The sequence below is a fragment of the Vespa mandarinia genome, chromosome 20, assembly GCF_050613455.1.
Source record: "Vespa mandarinia isolate Hongniang chromosome 20, ASM5061345v1, whole genome shotgun sequence".
Lineage (NCBI taxonomy): Eukaryota > Metazoa > Arthropoda > Insecta > Hymenoptera > Vespidae > Vespa > Vespa mandarinia.
The window spans coordinates 3,652,501-3,677,855 of NC_140829.1; the positions used below are offsets into that span (position 1 = coordinate 3,652,501).

Here is a 25,355-nt window from a genome sequence, read left to right on the forward strand (position 1 = left end):
GTTTTATTTACATGTGTAAGTAATAATTAAGTATGCAAAAAGAGAACGAAGAGGCAAACTTAATGAGACTTTATTAATGACAGAGAAATACGGAATTTAACTTTCGATCTTATTGGCTCTTTGTCACGAGTAATGATAATTAATTTGTAAATCAATTATACATTTTGAGTATCATCAATTTCAATTATAGATTTACGTTTGGACTCGATAGATACGTATATATGTAATATCATCTGATTTTATTTTCATTCATAGATTTCAATTAATTTGTAATAGTCTCTCTCAAATTGTATTTACATTTATGAAGTGTTTTTCCTATTATTATTATCGTTGTCATCATTATTATAATTTTTCATTCATAAAGATTTATATTTAATTTATAAGTTAAGTCTCGATTAATACCTTTGATTTTTATATTTTTAAATTTTACAGTTATCCATCGACAACGGAAAATACTGGAACGATTAGATTTTCCCATAGTGGATCGATCTCGTGACGGTAATATTAATTTTCATTATATTTTCGAATATTCATGTTAATCACAAAATCATCGTTCTTTATAATCGACTTTCTTTAATTATTATTTTCATCGTTATTAATATTATTATTATTATCATTATCATTATTATCATCATCATCATCATTATTATTATTATTTTTATTTTTATTATTTGTATGTGCGAGTGTGTGTATGTGCAAGCGTGCGCGCGTGCGCGAAATTTCTCTTAATTGTTCACTCATTAATTGAGACTAGAATTGGAGTAATACCGGAAATCTATCGTAATACCACGCTAATACCCCCTATGTAATAGAAGAGTGAGGATTACTCAGCACTCACGTGGTCTCGAATTTGATAAAAGCAGTTCATTCGCGCGAGAAATCAAAAATGGAGGAAGGATTTGAGAGAATCGTAACTAATCCTCGTAGATCAATACCTTTTATTCTTTCTTTCCTTTTCTTTCTTTCTTTTCTTTTTCTTTTTTATCTTTTTTTCTTTTCTTTTTTCTTCTTTTTTTTCTTTCTTCTTTCAAATCAGAATTCACGTTAATCCAATGAACTTTATATCGCTAATGGAACGATTTTTTAAATCGTTCCTTTATAAAAGAAACAAGTCGAAATTATATAGTGCGAGATTTTGTTTTTTTTGTTTCCTTTTTTTTTTTCTTTGTCTTTTTCTTTTTTGTTTTATTTCATTTGATCGTTAAATTCTTCGAAAACGAAAACGTATCTTTACGTTAATAATAAATAAAAAAGAAATTGTGGATAGTATATTTTACTTTTATTGTCCTTTTTTTTTTTCTCTCCATTTCAGTTCTTACTCTCTTCTCTCTATTTTTTTATTTATTTTTTTTATTTTTACTTATTTTTTTTTTTTTCTGAAGAAGATATACTATCCTTTAAAAATATGTTTTTTTTTTACATCCATACGTACACAATGCGTGCACACAACTCGTACATATATACATACATACATACATACATACATACATACAATGTAAATATATATCTTGTGTGTATATATATATATATATATATATTTATATATATATATATATTAATATATATATATATATATTAATATATATATATTAATATATATATATATATATATATATATATATATATATATATACACGGTCCATATATCTTATTTGTCTATTAATTCTTTCTTATTTTCATTAGATGTCAATGAACGCAACGGCAGGTACTATTCTCGTCGATCAAGAGATCAATCGAATACTTTTGGAACGGGCACAAGAATGTTTCGAGCAACAATCCGCAAATACCACTTCTCCGCCAGGTAAGATTAGGACGTTAAGAAAAAAAAAAAAGAGAATAGAAAAAGAAGTAGAAGAAGAAGAAAAAAAAAATAAAATAAAAAGAAAAGCATAGTACATTAAAAGTATTATCAATGACGTTGCTCGTATTAAATGAATATGTTGTTGTGCATTTTTTGAGAAACAAAACGAAACAAAAGAGAAAAGAACAAAGTCTAGAAAGGTTATTTCACATTAACTAAATGATTAACATTTCCTATGATTATTCAGTTCTGTATAGATATATACGTTATACGTCTCGTGCATACTTAGATCTTATCGTTAAATGCTTTCCGGGAAATTATTAAAAAGATGCATTAGCAGATGAACTAAGTGAAGTAATTGATTAGACTATTCAAACAGAGGAAGAAAAAAAGAATGTGTGTGTGTGTGTGTATGCGCGCGCGCTGCGTGCGTTTGTACGAAAAAAAAATTGGCAAGAGAGGAGAGAAAAGTGTAAGAAAAAGAAAAGAAAAAAAGAAAAAAAAAAGAAAAAGAAAGAAGGATCCGATATAAGAGCTGAGACATAAGATAATAATCGTAATATCATACATAATGATTTCGAAATCTACATAATATTTTTTCAACATCTATTTGATCCATTGTTAATTCATGAAATTCAAAAGGATTTTCATCGTATTAAAACGATGAATGCTCGTAAAAATTTTTCAATTGCATTAATCAAATTTCGTTTTAATTTAATCAATACTGCGGTCGAATATCTCTCCATATATATATATCAGATTTCGCTTAATCGAGAATTAACATTGAATTATTATAATTCATTTCATAATTCAGTTCATCGAGTCGATCAACAATCGCATAAAGAAAGTTTTCTTCTTTGTCTTTCTTTTTTTTTTTCATTTCGTTTCGTTTTTTCTTTCTTCTACTTTTTTTTTCTTTTTATAAAAAAAAAAAATATATGTATATATACACGACCTGTACATTATCCGTTCGTAATTATAATACGATCTTAGAAAAGACTATAAGTCGCAATATTTATCATATCGTATGTAAATTTTTCGATCTCAAAATTTCTTTTTCATTATCTCGTTTAATATATTATATACATGTATATAATATATATATATATATATATATATATATATATATATATATACGTATATATACATTATACTTAATATACAGAAGTAGTCTTTTGCAAACAGATCGAACTTTTTTTCTCTCTCTCTCTCTCTCTCTTTTTTTTTTGTTTTTTTTTTCCTCTATCGATAACAATTCATCTTATTTCCTTATTTATATAACGAATAAACGTTTTGTTCTTATTTTAAAATATCACTTATAATAATTTCGTCAATTGTTTTTCTTTGATTTAGACGGTGTTTTTCTATTATCAGATGCTTGAAAGATAAGACGATAAAAATATTTCAATCCACGTAAAAGAACTATGATAATATAGAGTATTATAATGATAGCAAGTAGTATCACTCCGTAGACGTCAAATAAATTTTTTTGCCACCAAGGTAAATGAATGGCCGGCGATTGTAAGATTTTACCGTGTTTGATAACATATTCAATCCAATATATTGCCGTATCCATCGCTGATTGTGGCCTATCGGCAAACATCTTAGAAAGTTCCTTCACGTTTTTCCTAGAAACAAACAAACAAATAAACAAACGAATAAACAAACGAATAAATGAATGAACGAATAATCATAATAATAAATGAAAATATTTCCATAATCCATTGATCGATACGATATAATAATTACGTTTGAGATATTATTAATTAGTGACGTTAATACGTTAGAAAACAGTGAGTAATAATGACTAACGTTAATTATCGTGGTAAAAAAAAATTGCGCGTTTAGTAAGAATCGTTTTTATTGTTTATCAAAAGAAAAAGAAAAAAAGAAAAAAAAAGAAAAAAAAAAAAAACCAAAAATATTAAAGGAAAATATAAATGATATATGTACAATTCGTAATAATGACATATTACGCCGTGACGTTATTAAATTCATTCCTCGTTTCTTTTTATTAAACTTTGTTCCTCTTTTTTCTTTTTTTTTCTTTTTTTTTTTTTTTTTAATATGATATTGCATTAGCACAAATATTTGTTATTTGTTTTGTCTTGTTCCTTCTTTTTTTTTTTCCTATTTTTTTTTTTTCTTCTTATTATTTCTCGATATATAAGAAATATAATATAATATAATAAAAAATGATTTGATAAAAGTATTTTAGAAAAGAATACTTTGAATTGATCGTCCATTTGATTTTACGACAGGATCATATTAAACGTCATAGAAAAATAATTTTATTTCAAAAAGTTCTTAGGTAACTCGTAAAAACTTATTTTATGTATTATCCTATCAATTTCGTGATTTTATTGATCACGTATAAAAGTTTTCTTTTCTTTTTTTTTCCCTCGGCCCCCGGCCCACTCCCCTCCGCCCTTCTCCTTCTCTCTATGGAAACACGTGAGAAATTATTTTTACAAAAATCAAATCGATTATACTTACATGTAAGAAGGATCATTTAGAATGGTTTCCAAGGCATTTGTCAATTTTTCTTCGGTAACCTCTTGAAACGAACCAAGGGAAATGGCTATCTTCCTCTTCACATAATTTTGCATATTTATTTTCTGATCGCCGAAAAGTGGTATACCTATCATTGGAACTCCACAGTATATCGATTCCGTCGTACCCATAAGACCACCATGGGTAATGAATGCACGTGTATTTTTGTGCTCTATAACATTAGATAAAAGAAATGGAAATAGGAATAAAAATTGTTAAATTTAATCAATATTAAATTCGACGGAATATATATGTATCGGTAATTATTTTAAATGATAAGTTATTTTAAAGAGATAATTGTTAAGTATGTTAAAAGTATGTATTCATACTAAAAGTTATTTATGACATTTAAATATATGCCAATGTTTAGATAATATTTATATTAAAAGTATGTAATATTTGTTATCATATATATATATATATATATATATATATATATATATATATATATATATATATATATATTCAATCGATCCTTTAATAAAGGAATTCTCCGGGTTAAAGATAAAGGTTTAGTAAAGATAATGAATTTTTTTTTTCTTTTTTTTTTTTTTTTTTCTTCTTTTACTCACTTAATATTGGTATCTGAGAAAACCAGCTTTGAGTCATAACATTTTTCGGTAAGCCAGGTAATAATTCTTCCTTCTTTGCCACCTTCATCAGTACACGGACGGGCGCTATTTTTTCAAATGCTTTGTAAAATATCTCCATCAATTCTTTCGGAAACGTTTCGATTCTGACCATAGAGCCAAACGTGAAATAAATACATCCGTGTTTGCTTTCGTCCAACCATTTTTGTACTTCCTTTTAAATGATTCATCATGAGATCGTCAATTAACAATTTAACAATAATAATCGATCATATAAAAAATATTTAACTTACCGGTGATAATGGGTCTATGTCATTGCTAAGATGCAATCCACCGACTTCGATTATAGATTGCGGAAATGATCTGATACCGTGTACAGTATGATGAGAATTAACTAATACCAATGATAGTTCATTGAAGAGATCTTTTATAGTCGTCTCCATACCAAAATGTTTCTTAATTAATTCAGTTTGTTTACTGGTATAATAATTAATTTGAATTTGTAAATAATAAATTGTTATTGTGTTTATTAATCTTTCCCAGAATGTCATTTGTTGGGAATAACCCGAGAAAATATTTGGTACGTAAGCCGTTTCAGTTGGTACGCCAATGAAATGACTCGTCCAATCGTGAAATGGAGAAGACATCATACCAACTACCGGTAAATTTAAATGACGACCAAACGCAAGATAACAATGAGCGACAAATAGCTGAAAGGTATTAATTTCAATTAACAATGTTTCTCAAATATACCCATTCATTCGAGATATTATATATAATATCTCGCTACTGTACAAAATCGTTCTATCATTTCTATATTTAGTATTCGCATCATCTTGACACGATTGGTATTTAATAATTACATAATTCTATTTTAATTCCAATTTAACACGTGTTTGGTATTTTCCCCCAAGAACGTTTCTTTTTTGTTATTATACGAAAGTATCAGTTACGTTGACGGAGTCCAAGGTCATATTACCGCGATTATTTGCTAAGTCATCGTTAATAGCTTTTAAAGTATATTGGATAGATAACTGCGCCGGGAAAATTTCTACTTCATAAGATTCAACGTAACATATCCATTTATACTAAGAGAAAGAGAGAGAGAGAGAGAGAGAGAGAGAGAGAGAGAGAGAGAAAAAGAGAGAGAGAAATGTTAATAATTGATTTACATTATGAATTATAATCAATCAAACTTGTTACCTCTGTGATGACGAGATCATAAGGTGGATTTTTTGCTGGATTTTTTATTATTTCTTGTAATTGTGGTTGCTCCAGTAACTCGCATAATTTGAAACCTGCTATATATGTAAGACGTTCTATATTCATACGGCCAAAATGTACGACTTCTTTTGCGGTCAAATTGTTAACAGCTGTTCCCATAGTATTTTCCAAAATGATCTCCCTATAATTGGGATTGTTATATCGTGATTTAAAATGCGTAATTACGTCAACTTGGTGACCACGTTCAGCGAGTCCTTTCATCATCGCCTCCATCATGATCCAATGACTTTTTCCATTAATCGGGAACACACCTAAAATTTTATATCCATCGGTGGAACATTGGGAGGCTATAAAAGCCAGAAAAAATGTTAGAACGATGAGTCGCATCTTTTAGACTTGTTGATTACCTGTTGATTAAAAGAAGAAGAAAAAAAAAAAGGACAAATGTTATTAGAATTATTTTTATCTTGAATCCGAGTATTATTTCGATGATAATTAATATAGGAATGATCATTATTTATGCGTTCGATATTGTGATAATTATTATTATTATTATTATTATTATTATTATTATTTATTATTTATTAATAGAGAGTAATGTGAATTGTAGCTGTCTTATGTTATCATTAATGATTGATACATGTGAAAAATGGATGCGCGATAATACGATATTTGTCTCTATCATTTCTCTTATCAGTATTTTGAAATTATCTTAGAGCAATTTTTAGTTTTTTTTCTTTTTTTCTTTTTTTTTTTTTGTTATTACGTAAGAAAGAATTTCTATTTTTAACAATATTTTATTTCTCCTTTTTTCTCTCTTTTACAAACACACACAAACATAGACGCACACACAAACACTGACATTGACGCACACATACACAGATACACATTTATTTATTTATTTGTTGATATACTATACGCTTCATTTCTAATATTTTTTCTCCTACGATAGACTTTATATTTTTGAAACGCCGAATGATACACATATTTCGTAAGTAATAATCCTTTAAGATTTTCAAATAAATCCGTACGATTGAGATTTTATTACGTTGCGTGTAAAGAGAGAAAAAGAGAGAAAAAAAAACAGCGGAAGAAGAAGAAGAAGAAGAAGGAGAAAGAAGTATATAAAGTACATAAATGAAACTTTTGTGAATGGTTTTACTCACTCTTTCTTATGCATTCATGAGACGTCGTTGATAACGACACGGAGATTGGCCAAGATTATTGTTACACGTTACGAGGGCGAAAATGGACTGACGTGTTTGATCTCTCACAAAGAAAGTTGGATGCGTTTGGTCGTCTGAATATTTGGACTAACAATAAAGTTTACCGCTAGAGGCAGGACTAACTTATAGCTTGTGGCGACATTGGACTTTATACTTGGTCGAAGTTACAAAATCATTTCGGTGACTTCAATCGTTATAGGAGTTATAATAATAGGATAATTTTCTTATGTTTTTACCTCGCAGTATCACATTTTTTCTTCTCTTTCCTTTTCATTTTTTTCCTTCTTTCTTTTTTCCTTCCTTCCTTCCTTCCTTCCTTCCTTTCTTTCTTTCTTTCTTTCTTTCTTTCTTTCTTTCTTTCTTTTTTTTCTCTCTTTCTTCATCTTTTTCTTTTTCTCTTTTTTTTTTCTTTTCTCTCATTTTTTTAATTTTCTTTTCTTTCCATAACCCCCCACTCCTCGTCCCCCCTATCGAGATGAAATTCATTTCGAAATTATCTACCTTATCGACGGAGTACGTTTACATTTTTTCCCGTGTATCTTTTCAAAAGTTAAGCCGATTTTTAATAAACCGATTAGTTTCATTTTAATGATCGATGCTGATCATTTTAATGGGGAAACTTACACGAGGAACAAAAACTTTTCCAAGAATTTTTCTTTTTTACTCAAAGCAAAGTAGTAATATTATTATTATTATTATTATTATTATTATTATTATTATTATTATTATTATTACTATTATTATTATTATTATTATTATTATTATAGATCGTTCGATTCATCTTGATCTCAATTATAATATCACGATAGTATGTGGCTCTTTTTTTGTCCGCTTATGCGAAAAAATTATTTATATATCGTATATCGTATTATTTGTTCTCGCCTTGTAAGAAAAACAATTTTTGTACGAGCATTTATCTATTTTTTTTTCTTCTTCTTCTTCTTTTTTTTTTTTTGCTTTTTTTTTTCCGTATCTGATATACCTCGTCGTGAGATAGGCTACTGTTTATGTGTCGGCGCCATATATATACTACACGCACGTGCACATACATCATGAGAATTATATTTTACGTGACAGTAGTTACTTAAAACCGGATTTTATATGATACTTTTTCATTGAACTATTATGTAGCATCATTTTTTTGATGATCCCTCCCCCCTCGCTCCTCTCCGCCCCCTGATTTTATCATTAGTTTGTATAAGAACACACAATATCCAAGTTAAATTACTACCTATCATGAATATTCATTATGTTACGTATTAATCTAAATAAGTTTGTAACGGAATATAAGGTAATAGAAAGTAAATAAGAAAAGTAATTAATTAATATTTTTAATATGTCGTACCGATTGATTAGAAATGATTAAATCTTTTTTAGGGGGAATAAAAATCGATTCGATTCATTCTTTTGTTAGAAATAAATCGATCCTTTTTAAGAGTCGATAAGTATCATTTGATGAAGGCCGATTAATAAACAAATACCTATAGAAAAAAATATTCTTACGGAAAATATTTTTCTTCTAAGTTTAATCAAATTTTTTAAACGTTTCGAAGATAAGAATAATTCTTATCTTCGTGATTTTAAATGTCTATACGTGATAAATAGAGCGCATTTTATGACTTTATATTGCTTTGGCGTATTTGTTGGTTTATCAGGCTTTAATTTTTGTATAATTTTATCGTATATGTATTTTATTTCTAATAGGTTTTCTTTTTTTTTTTTTTTTTTGTTATTTATCGATGATTCAATTCGTCACGTTATAAGAAAATTATTTAATCTTTTAATCATTCGCAGGTTCGCTTCGTTTTATTATTAATGAAAATTGTATGTTTATTACTTATGTCTAAATTAAATTCTAAATTTCGAAGTTACCTTTTTATATTTATTACGATCCTAAGGAAAACTTTTGCATGAAATTAATTTTATTTATTCTAGTGACTATCGTGATCGTCAGAGAAATAACAACGTTCATATCTATATCGATAAAACATTGAGATAATTATAGATAAATATCGATGTATAAGATCTTTCATAATAGTTCCGCAAGTCATCATAAGATAAAACCTTATTTATATTATAAAAAAAGAACGGTTTATCTATCGATTTAAAATTTATTCATGTTCCTATAACGAAATGCAATTAAAATCTCTCGACAAAATTATATTCTTCTATGATATTTACGATAGATAATTAACTTCTATAATACGAGAAAAAGGTTTAAAATAAATTAGGATAATCGTTTAGAATTATCGTTATCTGAAATTAAATTTGTTACGACATCTTTTTCACGAGTGCAAAATTGTTATTTGTCTTTGATATTATCATGTTAAGAAGCATTAGTATTAATTGAATTGTTATGTAAATGATGATAACTATAATCAACAATAAGAATATATATACGTCTAAAAGATTGTTTTCCCACCAATTCAAGTCCATGGCCGGTGAACGGAGTGCGTCCCATCCGTATTTCACGATATATTCAATCCAATAATTAGCGGTGTCAATTGCCTTCAATGGCCTATCCACAAATTTTTGTGCAATTTTACGTGCAGCCTCCCTGAAAAATATATTGTTATCGTTATTCAAAATGTTCCCAAATAAAAAGTACATAATTTATATATTAGACATATATAATTTGAGTTGATAATATATCGTGTTCTTTCGTTGAAAATAATATTCGTAAATGATACGAGAAATTAAATATTTCTATTGGCTTTTACCTTGAAAAAGTTAAGAGGCAATTAAACTGCTAATTGGAAGTATGTACCTGTATGTGGAATTATTTAAGATTGCGTTCAATGCAGCGTCCATTTCATCTTGCGACAAATTATCGTGGTCTAGTTTTATTGCAATATTCTTTTCCACGTAATTGGCGACATTTGCAAATTGGTCGCAGAAGATAGGTATTCCAATCATTGGAACGCCGCATGAAATGGCCTCCTGTGTTCCCATAAGACCACCATGAGTAATAAATGCCTTCACGTTTGGATGTTCTAAAAATACATTGGATACAATGATTCTACGTTGTTTATGAGATACGATATGAATGTGAAAATTTCTGAATGTAATTTAATTAATTATAGGAATGTTATAGTTGTTAAAGGACATTGCTAAACGATGGAATTCTAATAAAACGTTCGAATTTGAGTTAATAAAACTCACGTAGAACTTTCAATTGCGGTATCCACGGCAAAATGTGAACGTTCTTTGGCAAACCAGGTGGTAACTCTTTGGGATTTGGAATCTTCATTAGAATATTTATTGGCGATATCCTTTCGAAAGATTTATAGAATATATCGAGAATCTTTCTTGGAAATGATTCGATCTTGATCAGAGAACCGAACGAGAAGTAGACAAAACCATATTTACTCTCGTCACACCATTTCTGTAACTCCTGTATTACGGAATTAGAATAGAAATAAAAAAAAAATGTTAATTAAATGAAAAAAATCTTTTTTCGTTGAGACACATTGTTGTTTTACAATTAGATTTTATTTTTTTACGTGGATGATTCGTACGTTGACTTACAGGTGATAATTTCGAGTCATCATCTTGAACGTGCAATCCACCGACTTCGACGAAGGCCTGCGTTAATGGTCTGATTCGGTCCACAGTAAAATATGAGTTGACTAGAATCATTGAGATATTCTTTTCCAATTGTCGCACACTCGGTAAATTTGGACCGACGTACTTTCTTATTTGTTCGTCTTGATATTTGGTCAAATGATCGAAGTATATTTTGTTGAAGAAAGTGTATAGAAAGTTGTACGTTCGTTGCCAAAAATTCATTGGATTGTTAAAATGCAATAAAGTATTAGGATGGATGGCGAAATTGTCGGGATTTCCAATATATTGATTTTGCCATGGATAGAGAATGGAAGAACTGACACCGATCACTGGTACGTTCAAAAGATGTCCGAATATGGCAAAACAATGGGCAGCAAGAACCTACATGTAGAAAAAATAATTTTGTTATTATGAAAGATTTCATATTGTTATTTTATGTAGATATAGTTTGTCGATTAGACTTTTCGAATTAATAGAAAATAGATTTTGTGCATATTTATTTTAATTTACCTAACTTATACGATCGCGCAGAGAAAAAGATTTACGAATACTTATTTTGGTCCTTACATTTATCTTAAAGTTATTATGTTTTTGGCCGATATTATATAATAGCCTCATATTAATTTATCACATATGTTTTTTATTTCTTAATGATATCGAATGATTTGATAGCAAATAAATTGGGAAGTTTATAATGTTTAGTTATGGTCAAATATTGTACGTGATCAGTTTAACATTTAATCTTTAACTGGTAGCATAATTTTTAGTTTTTCTTTCATTTTCTCTGTCTTTTTTTTTTTTTTTTTTTTTCCCTTGAACTGCATTGAAATGCATGCGTCATTGAAAATTTTTTTTGTAGAGACATGCAAATATCCGATATCTTGCATAGGAAAGAAAAAATAAAACTTTCAGTCTAATTCGAGGAAAAAATGAACAATACAAAAAAAAAAAATAGAAAAATAAATAAATGAAAAACAAAAATATTAAAGAAATACCTCTATCAGAACGACGTCATAGGGTGGATTCTTCGGAGGATTGTGAATTAGTTCCTGAATTTTTGGATTTGCCAAATGTTCACAAAGATTATTACCACATACGTTCGAAGTAATGTCAATCATGGAGAATTTTCTTGCGATATTGTATGACATGTTATTGACAATACTTATTTCCGATGGTATTACAACCAAATCGGTATAATTAACGAATGGTTTTTTCAATGGGTACGTACTAATCACATCGACTTGATGACCCTTTTTAACGAGACCTTTCATCAAACTTTCGAACATGATAAAATGACTTTTTCCATGATATGAAAAAATTCCGAGAATTCTATATCCGTGGGATAACGTTAAACATATGTAAATCCAAAAAATAATGCACAGTATGGATTTCATTTTTTTCTTTCAAAAATCTTTTCTTACTTCACTTTCTTCGTTTCTTCTTAATATTTTTTTTGTACTAATACAAAATACCGTCACTACTTCTTTCGGATATATGACATGATTTTTAACTCATCCATTCGTTTATATACGTACCATGAATATTCGGTCAAAAGTGATAACCTTCCAAGATAACGTTTAGTTTGAATTCTTTTCCCATTTACAGTTAATTTTCTTTTTTTCTACCAATATAATATCTGTCAATATATTAACTTTTGAAAAATATCATTAATAATTTTGCAAATGTATGATGAGCTCTAGCACATTGACGAATAATTTAATCTTCGTTCATTAAATTTTTTATCGTTATCAGGAAACTATAAATTTTTAAAGTAATTTAGTTTAATTTCTTTTTTATTTTCTTTTTGTTTTTTTTCTTTTGTTTTGTTTTTTTTCTTTTTTTTTTTTTTTTTTTTTTACAAACGTCGTGATAACGGAATGATTACGTCAAGGTCGGTGAATGTATTTAAGTTTGTAGAAAAGGAACTTTAATTGTCGAGAAATTATTATTGCTGCATATCATTAATGTTCAACGAAGATCATAAATTTTTTCTAACGCATGTGATAATTATCTTTTAGAAAACTAATACTTTAAAATCCCTGGATCATGGATCCTTTATAGATAGATATATCTACGTTTTTCGAGGAGTCATACTCAAACTTAGTATCAAACGTGAATGATTATTGAACTATTACATATCTGAATCACTCTTGACACTGTATTGATAATGCAAAAATTTTTAATGAATATATATATATATATATAAACTATTTGAAGTTTTAGATAACTTTGAGATACAACAAAACATAACAATTGTAACTGTTATGTAATAATATTACAATACATAATATCAGTTGGCATTACAACAACCTACTGATGGAAAATAATTATTATATAATATAATAAATGGTAGCATATACTTGTACGAGTACATCGATTGTATTTGCTGATTCATCCATCTTGGTGATTGTTAATGTCAGTTTTTTTGCCGAACGATATCTTAATTATTATTATTATTATTATTACTATTGTTAATATTATTATTATTATTATGATTATTATTATTCTTAATATGAACTTTTAATTTGTACAAAAATGTGCATTACTATAAATATTTCGTATTATTTTCGTACATTTTTATTGCTCTTATCAATAAACATCATAAACAATGACTTGCAGAAATATTGATATATCGAGTATTTATATTCAAATCAATCGTTAAGTAATTAGTCCTTTAATAAATTCATTAATTATTAGTTAGAAGTTAAATTTTCAAAGAAACTTTTGTTAAAAAGTCTAATATTCATTCCTTTTAACAACTAACTTATTGTAAATCAATAGAATGTTCATCTCTATGTCGATAAAAAATTGGGATACATAATTGAAGATATATTTGGAAATAGTAAATATTGAAATAATACTATGAGTGATCATAGATAAAACTTTACTTATTTTCTGAACAAGATTGTTTATCGATATATAATTTATTTATACATCGATATCAGCGTAAAGTCGAGTTGATCTTTCAAACATCACCACAAATTTATCATCAGTTGAATGTATTCATAGGAATAAATTCCAAATAAATTCATTTATGTTTTAAAAAATTATGAAATATTATATCCCGAAATCAGATTGTTATAACATCTTCTTCATGGTTGAAACGTTGATATTAGAGTTAGATAAAATTGTGCTCAGAAATATTTGAATTAATCGAATTGTTATGTAAATGAGGATAACTATAATCAACAATAAGAATGTATATACGTCTAAAAGATCGTTTTCCCACCAATTCAAGTCCATGGCCGGTGAACGGAGTGCGTCCCATCCGTATTTCACGATATATTCAATCCAATAATTAGCGGTGTCGATTGCCTTCAATGGCCTATCCACAAATTTTTGTGCAATTTTACGTGCAGCCTCCCTGAAAAATATATTGTTATCGTTATTCAAAATGTTCCCAAATAAAAAGTACATAATTTATATATTAGACATATTTAATTTGAGTTGATAATATATCGTGTTCTTTCGTTGAAAATAATATTCGTAAATGATACGAGAAATTAAATATTTCTATTGGCTTTTACCTTGAAAAAGTTAAGAGGCAATTAAACTGTTAATTGGAAGTATGTACCTGTATGTGGAATTATTTAAGATTGCGTTCAATGCAGCGTCCATTTCATCTTGCGACAAATTATTGTGGTCTAGTTTTATTGCAATATTCTTTTCCACGTAATTGGCGACATTTGCAAATTGGTCGCAGAAGATAGGTATTCCAATCATTGGAACGCCGCATGAAATGGCCTCCTGTGTTCCCATAAGACCACCATGAGTAATAAATGCCTTCACGTTTGGATGTTCTAAAAATACATTGGATACAATGATTCTACGTTGTTTATGAGATACGATATGAATGTGAAAATTTCTGAATGTAATTTAATTAATTATAGGAATGTTATAGTTGTTAAAGGACATTGCTAAACGATGGAATTCTAATAAAACGTTCGAATTTGAGTTAATAAAACTCACGTAAAACTTTCAATTGTGGTATCCATGGTGAAGTGTAAACGTTCTTTGGTAAACCAGGTGGTAACTCTTTGGGATTTGGAATCTTCATTAGAATATTTACTGGCGATATCCTTTCGAAAGATTTATAGAGTATATCGAGAATCTTTCTTGGAAATGATTCGATCTTGACCATCGAACCAAACGAAAAATAGACAAAACCATATTTACTCTCGTCACACCATTTCTGTAACTCCTGTAATACGGAATTAGAATAGAAATTAAAAAAAATGTTAATTCAACGAAAAAAACCTTTTTTCGTTAAGACACATTCGACACAGTGTTGTTTTACAATTAAATTTTTTTTTCTTACGTGGATAATAAATACGTTCTACTTACCGGTGATAATTTCGAACCGTCATCTTGAACATGTAATCCACCGACTTCTATGTAGGCCTGCGTTAAAGGTCTAATTCCGTCCAAAGTAAAATATGAGTTCATTAAAATTATGGAAATATTCTTTTCCAATTGTCGCACACTCGGTAAATTCGGACCGATGTACTTTCTTATTTGTTCATCTTGATATTTGGTAAAATAATTAATGTATATTTTACTGAAGACAGTGTATAGAAAGTTGTACGTTCGTTGCCAAAAGTTCATTGGACTGTTCAAGTGCAATAAATTATTGGGAAAGATGGCCAAATTTTGGGGATTTTCTAATAAAGAACTAAGCCATAAATAATTTGCAGTACTGACACCGATCACTGGTACATTGAAAAGGTGTCCGAATATAGCAAAACAGTGAGCAGCAAGAACCTAAGGCAATTAGAAAAAATAATCCAGTTACTAGGAATTCTTTCATATTATTATTTTCTAATGATCCGTTTTGTCTGGACAATTAGACTCTTGCAAATTATCAAATTATCATCTTCCGTATAAATATTTAAGTTTACGTAACTTATACGATTTTGCACAGAAAAAGGCGTGTGAACGCGATTCTCATCTTTATGTTCACCTTTAACTTATTATTCGCGTTGTTTTTTATCGAGATTATAAATTATCGTAACGTTAATTTATCATGTATAATTTTTGTTTTCTAATGCTATTATATGATTGGAAGCATACAAATTGGAAAGCTTACATAATGTAAATCATAGTCAAGAATAGAACGTGATCAGTTTAACATTTAGTTTTTAAGTGATAGTGGAATTGTTAGTTTTTTTATCATTTTCACTATCACATTTTTCTTTAACTGCATTTAAATGCTTGCATTATTTAAAATACTTTGTGGAGATATGCAAACATTTGACATGTTGCGTAAAAAGATATAAATCTGTTAATATAATTTTAAGAAAAGTATGAAAAAAAGAAAAAAAGAAAAAAATGATAAACAAAAAAGTTGAAGGAATACCTCTATCAGAACTACGTCATATGGTGGATCCTTCGGAGGATTGTGGATTAGTTTTTGGATTTTTGGATGTCCCAAGTATTCACAAAGCTGATAACCACCTATGGTTGAAATCGCATTTAACATTGGCAGTTTATTTGCGGTGTCGTACGAAACATTATTGACATATTCGATTCCTTTTGATAACACAGTTAAATCTGTATAATTGACGAATGATTTTTTCTGTGGGAACGGACTAATGACATCGACCTGATGACCCTTCTTAGCGAGACCTTTCATTAAACTTTCGAACATAATAAAATGACTTGTCAGTTTATGTGGAAATATTCCGAGGATTCTATAACCTTGGGATAACATAAGACACAAACTCATCCACAAAATAATATATTGTAAAACCTTCATTTTCTTTTGAATCTTTTTTTCTTCAATTCTACTTCGTTTTTCCTTGTATCTATCCTTATGCAATTTACCGTTGCTACTTTTTCCCGTAATATGAAATTTTTTAAATTCATTCGTCCGTTTATATATGCATACTTTGTCAAGAAAATAATATCATGGAATAATATTTAGCGTGACATTTTTCCTTCATTTATATACATTTTCCATACTAAGATAGTACATTTACATATAATGACGTTTAAACGATATGGTAGATAGTTTTGTAAATGGTCAACATTTTAACTAAATATTTAAACTATTATGAATTTTTAAGGTTATCAGCAAAATATTTATATACATGGCAATTTCGTTTTATCTTTTTTTTGTTTTTCTTTTTGTTTTGTTTTGTTTTTGTTTTTGCACAATCATCGTAATAACGGCATAATTACGTCAAAGTCGGTGAATGTATTTAAGACTATAGAAAATGAGCGTTAACGAGCGTTCTTGAAGAGTTACTATTAATGCATGTCACTAACGATCAACGAAGACCACGAATTTTAATGCATGCGATAATCATCTGTTAGAGACTTAACACTTTAAACTCATGGATCATGGATCATTTAACGACAAATATATCTTCGTTTTTCGTGGACTCATGCTCGAAATTATCCGAACTGTGAATATAGAGCTATTATCAATATATCGGAATCATTTTTTACACTAAATTGATAATGCAAAAGATTTAAGTGAATATGTCAATTTAAACGATTTAATCTATTTGATAACTTTTATTAAGAGAAAAAACAAAACATGATAATCGTAACTATTATATAGTAAACAGTATCATGTTTTGTATGGGTATATTGTACTTACTGACTGACTTAAGTTAGCTGGTTGGTGTAGTGAGTCGTCTGTTGCCAAACGATTCCCTTAATATTTGGAATCGATGATTTCGATATGGATTTTTCTTTGATACAAAAATATGAATTATTATTGATATCTTTTTTATCATCGACAAAAAAATTGGGATACATAATTGAAGATAAATTTGGAAATAGTAGATATAATAGTAGATATTCTATTAGTCATCATAGATAAATCTTATATTTTTTCTGAACAAGATCGTTTATCGATCTATAATTTATTTATACATTAATATCAGCGTGAAGTCGAATTAATCTTTCAAACATCACCACAAATTTATCATCAGTTGAATGTATTCATAGGAATAAGTTCCAAATAAATTCATTTATGTTTTAAAAAATCATGAAATATTATATCCCGAAATCAGATTGTTATAACATCTTCTTCATGGTTGAAACGTTGATATTAGAGTTAGATAAAATTGTGCTCAGAAATATTTGAATTAATCGAATTGTTATGTAAATGAGGATAACTATAATCAACAATAAGAATGTATATACGTCTAAAAGATCGTTTTCCCACCAATTCAAGTCCATGGCCGGTGAACGGAGTGCGTCCCATCCGTATTTCACGATATATTCAATCCAATAATTAGCCGTATCGATTGCTTTCAATGGCCTATCCAAAAATTGTTGTGCAACTTTACGTGCGGCCTCCCTAAAAAATATATTGTTATCGTTATTCAGAGTTATCGTTGTTCGAAATAGAGATTGCATAATAATATATCACATATATACAATTTGAGTTGTTAATGTATCGTGTTCTTTCTTCGAAAATAATATTTGAAGATATGTATATATATATGTATAAGTTAAATATTTCTTTTGACTTTTTCCTTAGAAAAATTAAGAGGTAATTAAAGCTTTAATTGCTCATAGAAAGTTTGTACCTGTATGTGGAATTATTTAAGATTTCGTTCAATGCCGCGTCCATGTTATCTTGTGATAAATTTTTATAGTCTAGCTTTATTGCGATGTTCTTCTTAACATAATTAGCGACATTTGAAAATTGGTCGCCGAAGATTGGTACTCCAATCATTGGAACGCCACATGAAATGGCTTCCTGTGTTCCCATAAGACCACCGTGAGTAATAAACGCCTTCGCATTCGGATGTTCTAAAAATATATTGGATACAATGATTGTGATTGGTGACATTGGATTGTGAGATACGATATAAACGTGAATATTTCTCAATTTAATTTAATTAATTATAAAAATATTAAAATTTTTAAAGGATATTGCTAAAGAATGGGAATTCTGATAAAATATTTTGCGTAATTAAACTCACGTAAAACTTTCAATTGCGGTATCCATGGTGAAGTGTGAACGTTCTTTGGTAAACCAGGTGGTAACTCTTTGGGATTTGGAATCTTCATTAGAATATTTACTGGCGATATCCTTTCGAAAGATTTATAGAATATATCGATAATCTCTCTTGGAAATGATTCGATCTTGATCATCGAACCAAACGAAAAATAGACCAAACCATATTTACTTTCGTCCAACCATTTCTGTAGGTCCTGTATTACGGAATTAGAAATGAAATAAAATATATGTTAATTCAATGAAAAAAATCTTTTTTCGTTAGGACACATTTGACACAGTATTGTTTTACAATTAGATTTTATTTTCTTACGTGGATGATAAATACGTTCGACTTACCGGTGATAATTCCGTACCGTCATCTTGAACATGTAATCCACCGACTTCTATGTGGGCCTGCGTTAATGGTCTAATTCCGTCCATAGTAAAATATGAGTTCACCAGAATCATGGAAATATTCTTTTCCAATTGTCGTATACTCGGTAAATTCGGACCTACGTACTTTCTTATTTGTTCATCTTGATATTTGGTCAAATGATCGAAGTATATTTTGTTGTAGACAGTGTGTAGAAAGTTATACGTTCGTTGCCAAAAGTTCATTGGAGTCTTAAAGTTCAATAAATTATTCGGCAAAATGCCCAAATTTTCGGGATTTCCGATATATTGATTTGCCCATGGATAGAGATTGCAAGAACTGACTCCGATCACTGGTACATTGAAAAGGTGTCCGAATATAGCAAAACAGTGAGCAGCAAGAACCTAAGGCAATTAGAAAAAATAATCCAGTTACTAGAAATTCTTTCATATTATTATTTTCTAATGATCGTTATGTTTGTACTATTAGACTTTGGCGAATTATCTCAGATTATTATCTTCTATGTAAATATTTTAATTTATCTAATTTAGACGATTTTACACAGAGAAAGACGTACGAATGCGTTTCTTGTCCTTACATTTATCTATAATTTATTATTCGCGATGATTTTTGTCGAGATTATAAATTATCCTAAAGTTAATTTATCTCACATATAATTTTTCTTTCCTAATGCTTACGGGTAGTCAAAAGCAAACAAATTGGAAAGCTTATAATGTGAATCATGGTCAAGGATAGAACGATTGTCAATTAAACAATTAATCGTTAAAATCTTGCTAAATTTTTTAATCTTTCCTCTGGTTTTTTTTTCTTTTTTCTTTTTTTCTTTAGTCTCCGCGAACCTATTTCCTCTTATTATCTTTTTTGAACTTCATTGAAATGCATTGCGTCATTTGAATTGCCTCGTGGAAATGTGCTAACGTGTTCGACATGTCGCGTAAAAGATGTTAATTTGTCAATCTTATTTTACAATAGGATGAAAAGGACAATTAAAAACAAAGAATGTAAAGAAATACCTCGATCAATACGACGTCATAAGGTGGATCCTTCGGAGGATTACGAATTAGTTTTTGAATTTTTGGATGTGCCAAGTTTTCACAAAGATTGTTACCAGCTATGTTTGATATCTTCTGCAAAACGGATATTTTATTTGCTAATTTGTATGATATGTTATTGACAACATTTATTTCCATTGGCACCACAATTAAATCGGTATAATTAACGAACGGTTTTTTCAATGGGTACGAACTAATCATATCGACCTGATGACCCTTCTTAACGAGTCCTTTACACAAATTTTCGAACATGACAAAATGACTCTTTCCGAGAAATGGAAAAATTCCAAGGATTCTATATCCCTGGGATAACGTAAGACACAAACTCATGCACAATATAATCCATAATAAAATCTTCATTTTTCTTTAAATCTTTTTTTCTTCAATTTCTTCGTTTTTCCTTGTATCTTTTCTTATGGAATGTACCGTCGTTATTTCTTCCCGTTATATTACGTTTGTTTAATTCATTCATTCATTTATATATCAACATTTTGGAAACAAATGATAATATCAGAAAATGAAATGTATCTTCGTTTAAGTTAATTTATAAGTCAACTTTCAAGTTAATTTTTGCACTAAGGACGTTTTTCCTTCTCATTTATATTTATTTTTCATACTAATACAATACATTTCCATAGTCTAGAATTTTAAAAACTATGATAATGAAGTTTACTAATCGCGAGCATTTTAACAAGATATTTAAAATTTTACAAGCTTTTACGATTATCAGAAAAATATTTATATGTATGGTAATTTGGTTTTTGTTTCTGCACAATCATCGTAATAACGGCATAATTACGTCAAAGTCGGTGAATGTATTTAAGACTATAGAGAATGAGCGTTAACGAGTTTTCTTGAAGAGTTACTATTAATGCATGTCACTAACGATCAACGAAAACCACGAATTTTAATGCATGCGATCATCATCTGTTAGAGACTTAACACTTTAAACTCATGGATCATGGATCATTTAACGACAAATATATCTTCGTTTTTCGTGGACTCATGCTCGAAATTATCCGAACTGTGAATATAGAGCTATTATCAATATATCGGAATCATTTTTTACACTAAATTGATAATGCAAAAGATTTAAGTGAATATGTCAATTTAAACGATTTAATCTATTTGATAACTTTTATTAAGAGAAAAAACAAAACATGATAATCGTAACTATTATATAGTAAACAGTATCATGTTTTGTATGGGTATATTGTACTTACTGACTGACTTAAGTTAGCTGGTTGGTGTAGTGAGTCGTCTGTTGCCAAACGATTCCCTTAATATTTGGAATCGATGATTTCGATATGGATTTTTCTTTGATACAAAAATATGAATTATTATTGATATCTTTTTTATCATCGACAAAAAAATTGGGATACATAATTGAAGATAAATTTGGAAATAGTAGATATAATAGTAGATATTCTATTAGTCATCATAGATAAATCTTATATTTTTTCTGAACAAGATCGTTTATCGATCTATAATTTATTTATACATTAATATCAGCGTGAAGTCGAATTAATCTTTCAAACATCACCACAAATTTATCATCAGTTGAATGTATTCATAGGAATAAGTTCCAAATAAATTCATTTATGTTTTAAAAAATCATGAAATATTATATCCCGAAATCAGATTGTTATAACATCTTCTTCATGGTTGAAACGTTGATATTAGAGTTAGATAAAATTGTGCTCAGAAATATTTGAATTAATCGAATTGTTATGTAAATGAGGATAACTATAATCAACAATAAGAATGTATATACGTCTAAAAGATCGTTTTCCCACCAATTCAAGTCCATGGCCGGTGAACGGAGTGCGTCCCATCCGTATTTCACGATATATTCAATCCAATAATTAGCGGTGTCGATTGCCTTCAATGGCCTATCCACAAATTTTTGTGCAACTTTACGTGCGGCCTCCCTAAAAAATATAATGTTATCGTATATATTAAGAATGTCTGAAACAATAAGTATATAATGATATGTTAATCATAAGTAGATGTATATTTATTATTAGTATCGTGTACCATTTTTCAAAATAACATTCAGACATAACGCAAGAATATATCTTTATATACATATATACATATGTATACGCTATATACTTGTTTTAGCTTCTCCTTGGAAATATTAAAAGGTAATTAACGCATTAACTTTTCGTAGAAAGTTTGTACCTGTATGTGGAATTATTTAAGATTTCGTTCAATGCCGCGTCCATGTCATCTTGCGATAAATTTTCATGGTCTAATTTTATTGCGATGTTCTTCTTAACATAATTAGCGACATTTGAAAATTGGTCGCCAAAGATTGGTACTCCGATCATTGGAACGCCACATGAAATGGCTTCCTGTGTTCCCATAAGACCACCGTGAGTAATAAACGCCTTCGCATTCGGATGTTCTAAAAATATATTGGATACAATGATTGTGATTGGTGACATTGGATTGTGAGATACGATATAAACGTGAATATTTCTCAATTTAATTTAATTAATTATAAAAATATTAAAATTTTTAAAGGATATTGCTAAAGAATGGGAATTCTGATAAAACATTTTGCGAAATTAAACTCACGTAAAACTTTCAATTGCGGTATCCATGGTGAAGTGTGAACGTTCTTTGGTAAACCAGGTGGTAACTCTTTGGGATTTGGAATCTTCATTAGAATATTTACTGGCGATATCCTTTCGAAAGATTTATAGAATATATCGAGAATCTTTCTTGGAAATGATTCGATCTTGATCATAGAACCAAACGTGAAATAGACAAAACCATCTTTGTTCTCGTCCAAACATTTCTGCAGCTCCTGTATTACGGAATTAGAAATGAAATAAAATATATGTTAATTCAATGAAAAAAATCTTTTTTCGTTAAGACACATTTGACACAGTGTTGTTTTATAATTAGATTTTATTTTCTTACGTGGATGATAAATACGTTCGACTTACAGGTGATAATTCCGAGCCGTCATCTTGTATATGCAATCCACCGACTTCTATGTGTGCCTGCGTTAATGGTCTAATTCCATTTAAAGTGAAATATGAGTTCACCAGAATCATAGAAATATTCTTTTCCAATTGTCGCACACTCGGTAAATTTGGACCGACGTACTTTCTTATTTGTTCATCTTGATATTTGGTCAAATGATCGAAGCATATTTTGTTGAAGACAGTGTGTAGAAAGTTGTACGTTCGTTCCCAAAAGTTCATTGGATTGTTAAAGTTTAATAAATTGTTCGGCAAAATGGCTAAATTTTCGGGATTTCCGATAATATGATTGTGCCATGGATAAAGAGTACACGAACTGATACCAATCACTGGTACGTTGAAAAGATGTCCGAATATGGCTAAACAATGAGCACCAAGAATCTATGGGAATTAGAAAAAAACGATTTAGTTATTATATTATTTTAGGGAGATTTTGTTTGCCAATTAGACTTTTCGAATTATCAGAAATCATATTCTCTGTTTATATATTTTAGTTTACGTTATTTATTATACGATCGTTTCTAAGAAAATACATGCGTAATGCAATTCTCATCCTCACTTTTATCATAAATTTATAATTCGTAATGATTTTAAAGGAGACATAATTAATTAACGTCGCATTAATTTATCACGCATGATTTTTCTTTTCATGATGCTTCTGGAATGTTAGAAAATAAACAAATACGTAAGTTTATAATGGAAGTCATGATAAAATATAGTACATGATCAATTTAATGTTTAATCATTAACTACTGGCGGAATATTTATATGAAATTTTTAAATGAAAATTTTTCCTTTTTTCATCTTCCCTTTCATTATTTTTCTTGAATTGCATTGAAGTGTATGCATCGTTAGAAACACTTTGTGAAAATATGCAAACGTTCGACATGTTGGGTAAAAGATATAAATCTGTTAATATAATTTTAGAAAAGGATGAGAAGAAAAAAAAATGAGAAACAAAAAATTTTAAGAAATACCTCTATCAGAATTACGTCATAGGGTGGATCTTTCGGAGGATTGTGGATTAGTTTTTGTATTTCTGGATGTGCCAGGTATTCACAAACGTGATTACCACTTATGGTTGACACCGCATGTACTGTGAAGATTTTGCTTGCGACATCGTACGATACATTATTGACTGTATTTACTTGCGATTCTATCACAATTAAATCATTATAATTAACGTATGGCTTTTTCAATGGGAACGGACTAATGACATCGACCTGATGGCCATTCTTAGCTAGTCCTTTCATCAATGTTTCGAACATGACAAAATGACTTTTTCCATAGTATGGAAATATTCCAAGAATTCTATATCCCTGACAATACAACAAACATAAATCCATCCAAAATATAATGCATAGTGACACTTTCATTTTTCTTCGTATATATTTTTTCTTTTTCTTCCTGTATTCTCCTTTTCTTTTCGTTTTCCTTCTGCCGTTCTTTATTTCTTTTAAAATTCATATTTATTTTAACTCATGCGTTTATTTATATACCTTCGTATCAGTAACAATCGATAATGTCCAAAAAAAAAAAAGAAAAGGAAAGAAAAAGAAATATGTTAGCAAAATATTTATTTATCATTTATATTCATTTTTCGTATTAAAATACTACATTTCCGTATTTTAACTATTGAAAATTGATAGACGATTTTACAATTATCTAACGTCGTAGCATTTCATTTAAATATTTATACTTCCGTATATTTTTTTTACGATTATCATGAGAATATTTTTACATGAATGATAATTTGTATTTTTTATTTTTCTTTTTTCTTATTTTTTTTATTTTTTTTATTTTTTTTTTCTCTACAAACATCGCGATAACAGAATGATAATAATAACCAAAATGGTCGATGGATATATTTAGGATGTTAAATAGTAAACTGAAGCGAGCATTCTCGCGAGAAGTTAGTATTGATACAGTTAGCACTTGACGTTCAACTAAGATCACAAATTTTAACGCATTGAAAATCACATGTTAATAGAG

At 28.8% G+C, this 25,355-nt stretch overlaps 6 protein-coding genes across 9 annotated transcripts in view; 1 reads left to right on the plus strand and 5 right to left on the minus strand.

Moving 5' to 3' along the window:
* Window positions 1–25,355, plus strand: part of Dh31-R (Diuretic hormone 31 Receptor) — a 133,503-nt gene that overhangs the window by 18,001 nt on the left and 90,147 nt on the right. For all 4 annotated transcript variants that reach the window (XM_085663146.1, XM_085663147.1, XM_085663148.1 and 1 more), the window contains exons 2-3: window positions 433–498; window positions 1,684–1,801. In XM_085663146.1, coding sequence (XP_085519272.1) covers window positions 1,684–1,801 — 118 coding nt within the window. In that variant the 5' untranslated portion in view covers window positions 433–498. The remainder of the gene's footprint in view (window positions 1–432; window positions 499–1,683; window positions 1,802–25,355) is intronic.
* On the minus strand, window positions 1,928–7,726 carry LOC146872364 (UDP-glucosyltransferase 2-like). Its single transcript, XM_085663143.1, has 6 exons — window positions 7,335–7,726; window positions 6,148–6,575; window positions 5,238–5,654; window positions 4,927–5,158; window positions 4,298–4,526; window positions 1,928–3,429 (listed from the first exon to the last, which is right to left on the minus strand). Exons 2-6 carry the CDS (start codon window positions 6,553–6,555, stop codon window positions 3,132–3,134), a joined length of 1,584 nt encoding a protein of 527 aa, XP_085519269.1. The 5' UTR covers window positions 6,556–6,575; window positions 7,335–7,726; the 3' UTR covers window positions 1,928–3,131.
* LOC118448362 (UDP-glucosyltransferase 2-like) lies at window positions 8,744–12,468 on the minus strand. The gene is made up of 5 exons (XM_085663144.1): window positions 11,957–12,468; window positions 10,923–11,342; window positions 10,557–10,788; window positions 10,162–10,387; window positions 8,744–9,951 (listed from the first exon to the last, which is right to left on the minus strand). Exons 1-5 carry the CDS (start codon window positions 12,353–12,355, stop codon window positions 9,666–9,668), a joined length of 1,563 nt encoding a protein of 520 aa, XP_085519270.1. The 5' UTR covers window positions 12,356–12,468; the 3' UTR covers window positions 8,744–9,665.
* On the minus strand, window positions 13,528–16,882 carry LOC146872365 (UDP-glucosyltransferase 2-like). Its single transcript, XM_085663145.1, has 5 exons — window positions 16,318–16,882; window positions 15,306–15,722; window positions 14,931–15,162; window positions 14,536–14,761; window positions 13,528–14,325 (listed from the first exon to the last, which is right to left on the minus strand). Exons 1-5 carry the CDS (start codon window positions 16,714–16,716, stop codon window positions 14,040–14,042), a joined length of 1,560 nt encoding a protein of 519 aa, XP_085519271.1. The 5' UTR covers window positions 16,717–16,882; the 3' UTR covers window positions 13,528–14,039.
* LOC118448229 (UDP-glucosyltransferase 2-like) lies at window positions 17,926–20,954 on the minus strand. The gene is made up of 5 exons (XM_035881248.2): window positions 20,329–20,954; window positions 19,279–19,698; window positions 18,905–19,136; window positions 18,506–18,731; window positions 17,926–18,273 (listed from the first exon to the last, which is right to left on the minus strand). Exons 1-5 carry the CDS (start codon window positions 20,725–20,727, stop codon window positions 17,988–17,990), a joined length of 1,563 nt encoding a protein of 520 aa, XP_035737141.2. The 5' UTR covers window positions 20,728–20,954; the 3' UTR covers window positions 17,926–17,987.
* LOC146872366 (UDP-glucosyltransferase 2-like) lies at window positions 20,327–24,851 on the minus strand. Its single transcript, XM_035881246.2, has 6 exons — window positions 24,341–24,851; window positions 23,325–23,744; window positions 22,951–23,182; window positions 22,552–22,777; window positions 21,591–22,298; window positions 20,327–20,442 (listed from the first exon to the last, which is right to left on the minus strand). Exons 1-5 carry the CDS (start codon window positions 24,737–24,739, stop codon window positions 22,013–22,015), a joined length of 1,563 nt encoding a protein of 520 aa, XP_035737139.2. The 5' UTR covers window positions 24,740–24,851; the 3' UTR covers window positions 20,327–20,442; window positions 21,591–22,012.

Bases quoted from the DNA above. Each gene is read 5' to 3' on its own strand.
- LOC146872364 (XM_085663143.1), bottom strand. From the start codon at position 6,555: ATGCGACTCATCGTTCTAACATTTTTTCTGGCTTTTATAGCCTCCCAA. The intron at 5,159-5,237 runs GTAAGTTAAATA...ATCATTTAAAAG, and splicing joins ACATAGACCCATTATCACCG to GAAGTACAAAAATGGTTGGA. The intron at 4,527-4,926 runs GTGAGTAAAAGA...CTAATGTTATAG, and splicing joins TTCTCAGATACCAATATTAA to AGCACAAAAATACACGTGCA.
- LOC118448362 (XM_085663144.1), bottom strand. From the start codon at position 12,355: ATGAAATCCATACTGTGCATTATTTTTTGGATTTACATATGTTTAACG. The intron at 11,343-11,956 runs GTATTTCTTTAA...TTCTACATGTAG, and splicing joins ATGACGTCGTTCTGATAGAG to GTTCTTGCTGCCCATTGTTT. The intron at 10,789-10,922 runs GTAAGTCAACGT...TCCGTAATACAG, and splicing joins ATGACTCGAAATTATCACCT to GAGTTACAGAAATGGTGTGA.
- LOC146872365 (XM_085663145.1), bottom strand. From the start codon at position 16,716: ATGAAGGTTTTACAATATATTATTTTGTGGATGAGTTTGTGTCTTATG. The intron at 15,723-16,317 runs GTATTCCTTCAA...TAATTGCCTTAG, and splicing joins ATGACGTAGTTCTGATAGAG to GTTCTTGCTGCTCACTGTTT. The intron at 14,762-14,930 runs GTGAGTTTTATT...ATGTATTTTTAG, and splicing joins ACCACAATTGAAAGTTTTAC to AACATCCAAACGTGAAGGCA.
- LOC118448229 (XM_035881248.2), bottom strand. From the start codon at position 20,727: ATGAAGATTTTATTATGGATTATATTGTGCATGAGTTTGTGTCTTACG. The intron at 19,137-19,278 runs GTAAGTCGAACG...TCCGTAATACAG, and splicing joins ACGGTACGGAATTATCACCG to GACCTACAGAAATGGTTGGA. The intron at 18,732-18,904 runs GTGAGTTTAATT...ATATATTTTTAG, and splicing joins ACCGCAATTGAAAGTTTTAC to AACATCCGAATGCGAAGGCG.
- LOC146872366 (XM_035881246.2), bottom strand. From the start codon at position 24,739: ATGAAAGTGTCACTATGCATTATATTTTGGATGGATTTATGTTTGTTG. The intron at 23,745-24,340 runs GTATTTCTTAAA...TAATTCCCATAG, and splicing joins ATGACGTAATTCTGATAGAG to ATTCTTGGTGCTCATTGTTT. The intron at 22,299-22,551 runs GTACAAACTTTC...TATATTTTTTAG, and splicing joins TTAAATAATTCCACATACAG to GGAGGCCGCACGTAAAGTTG.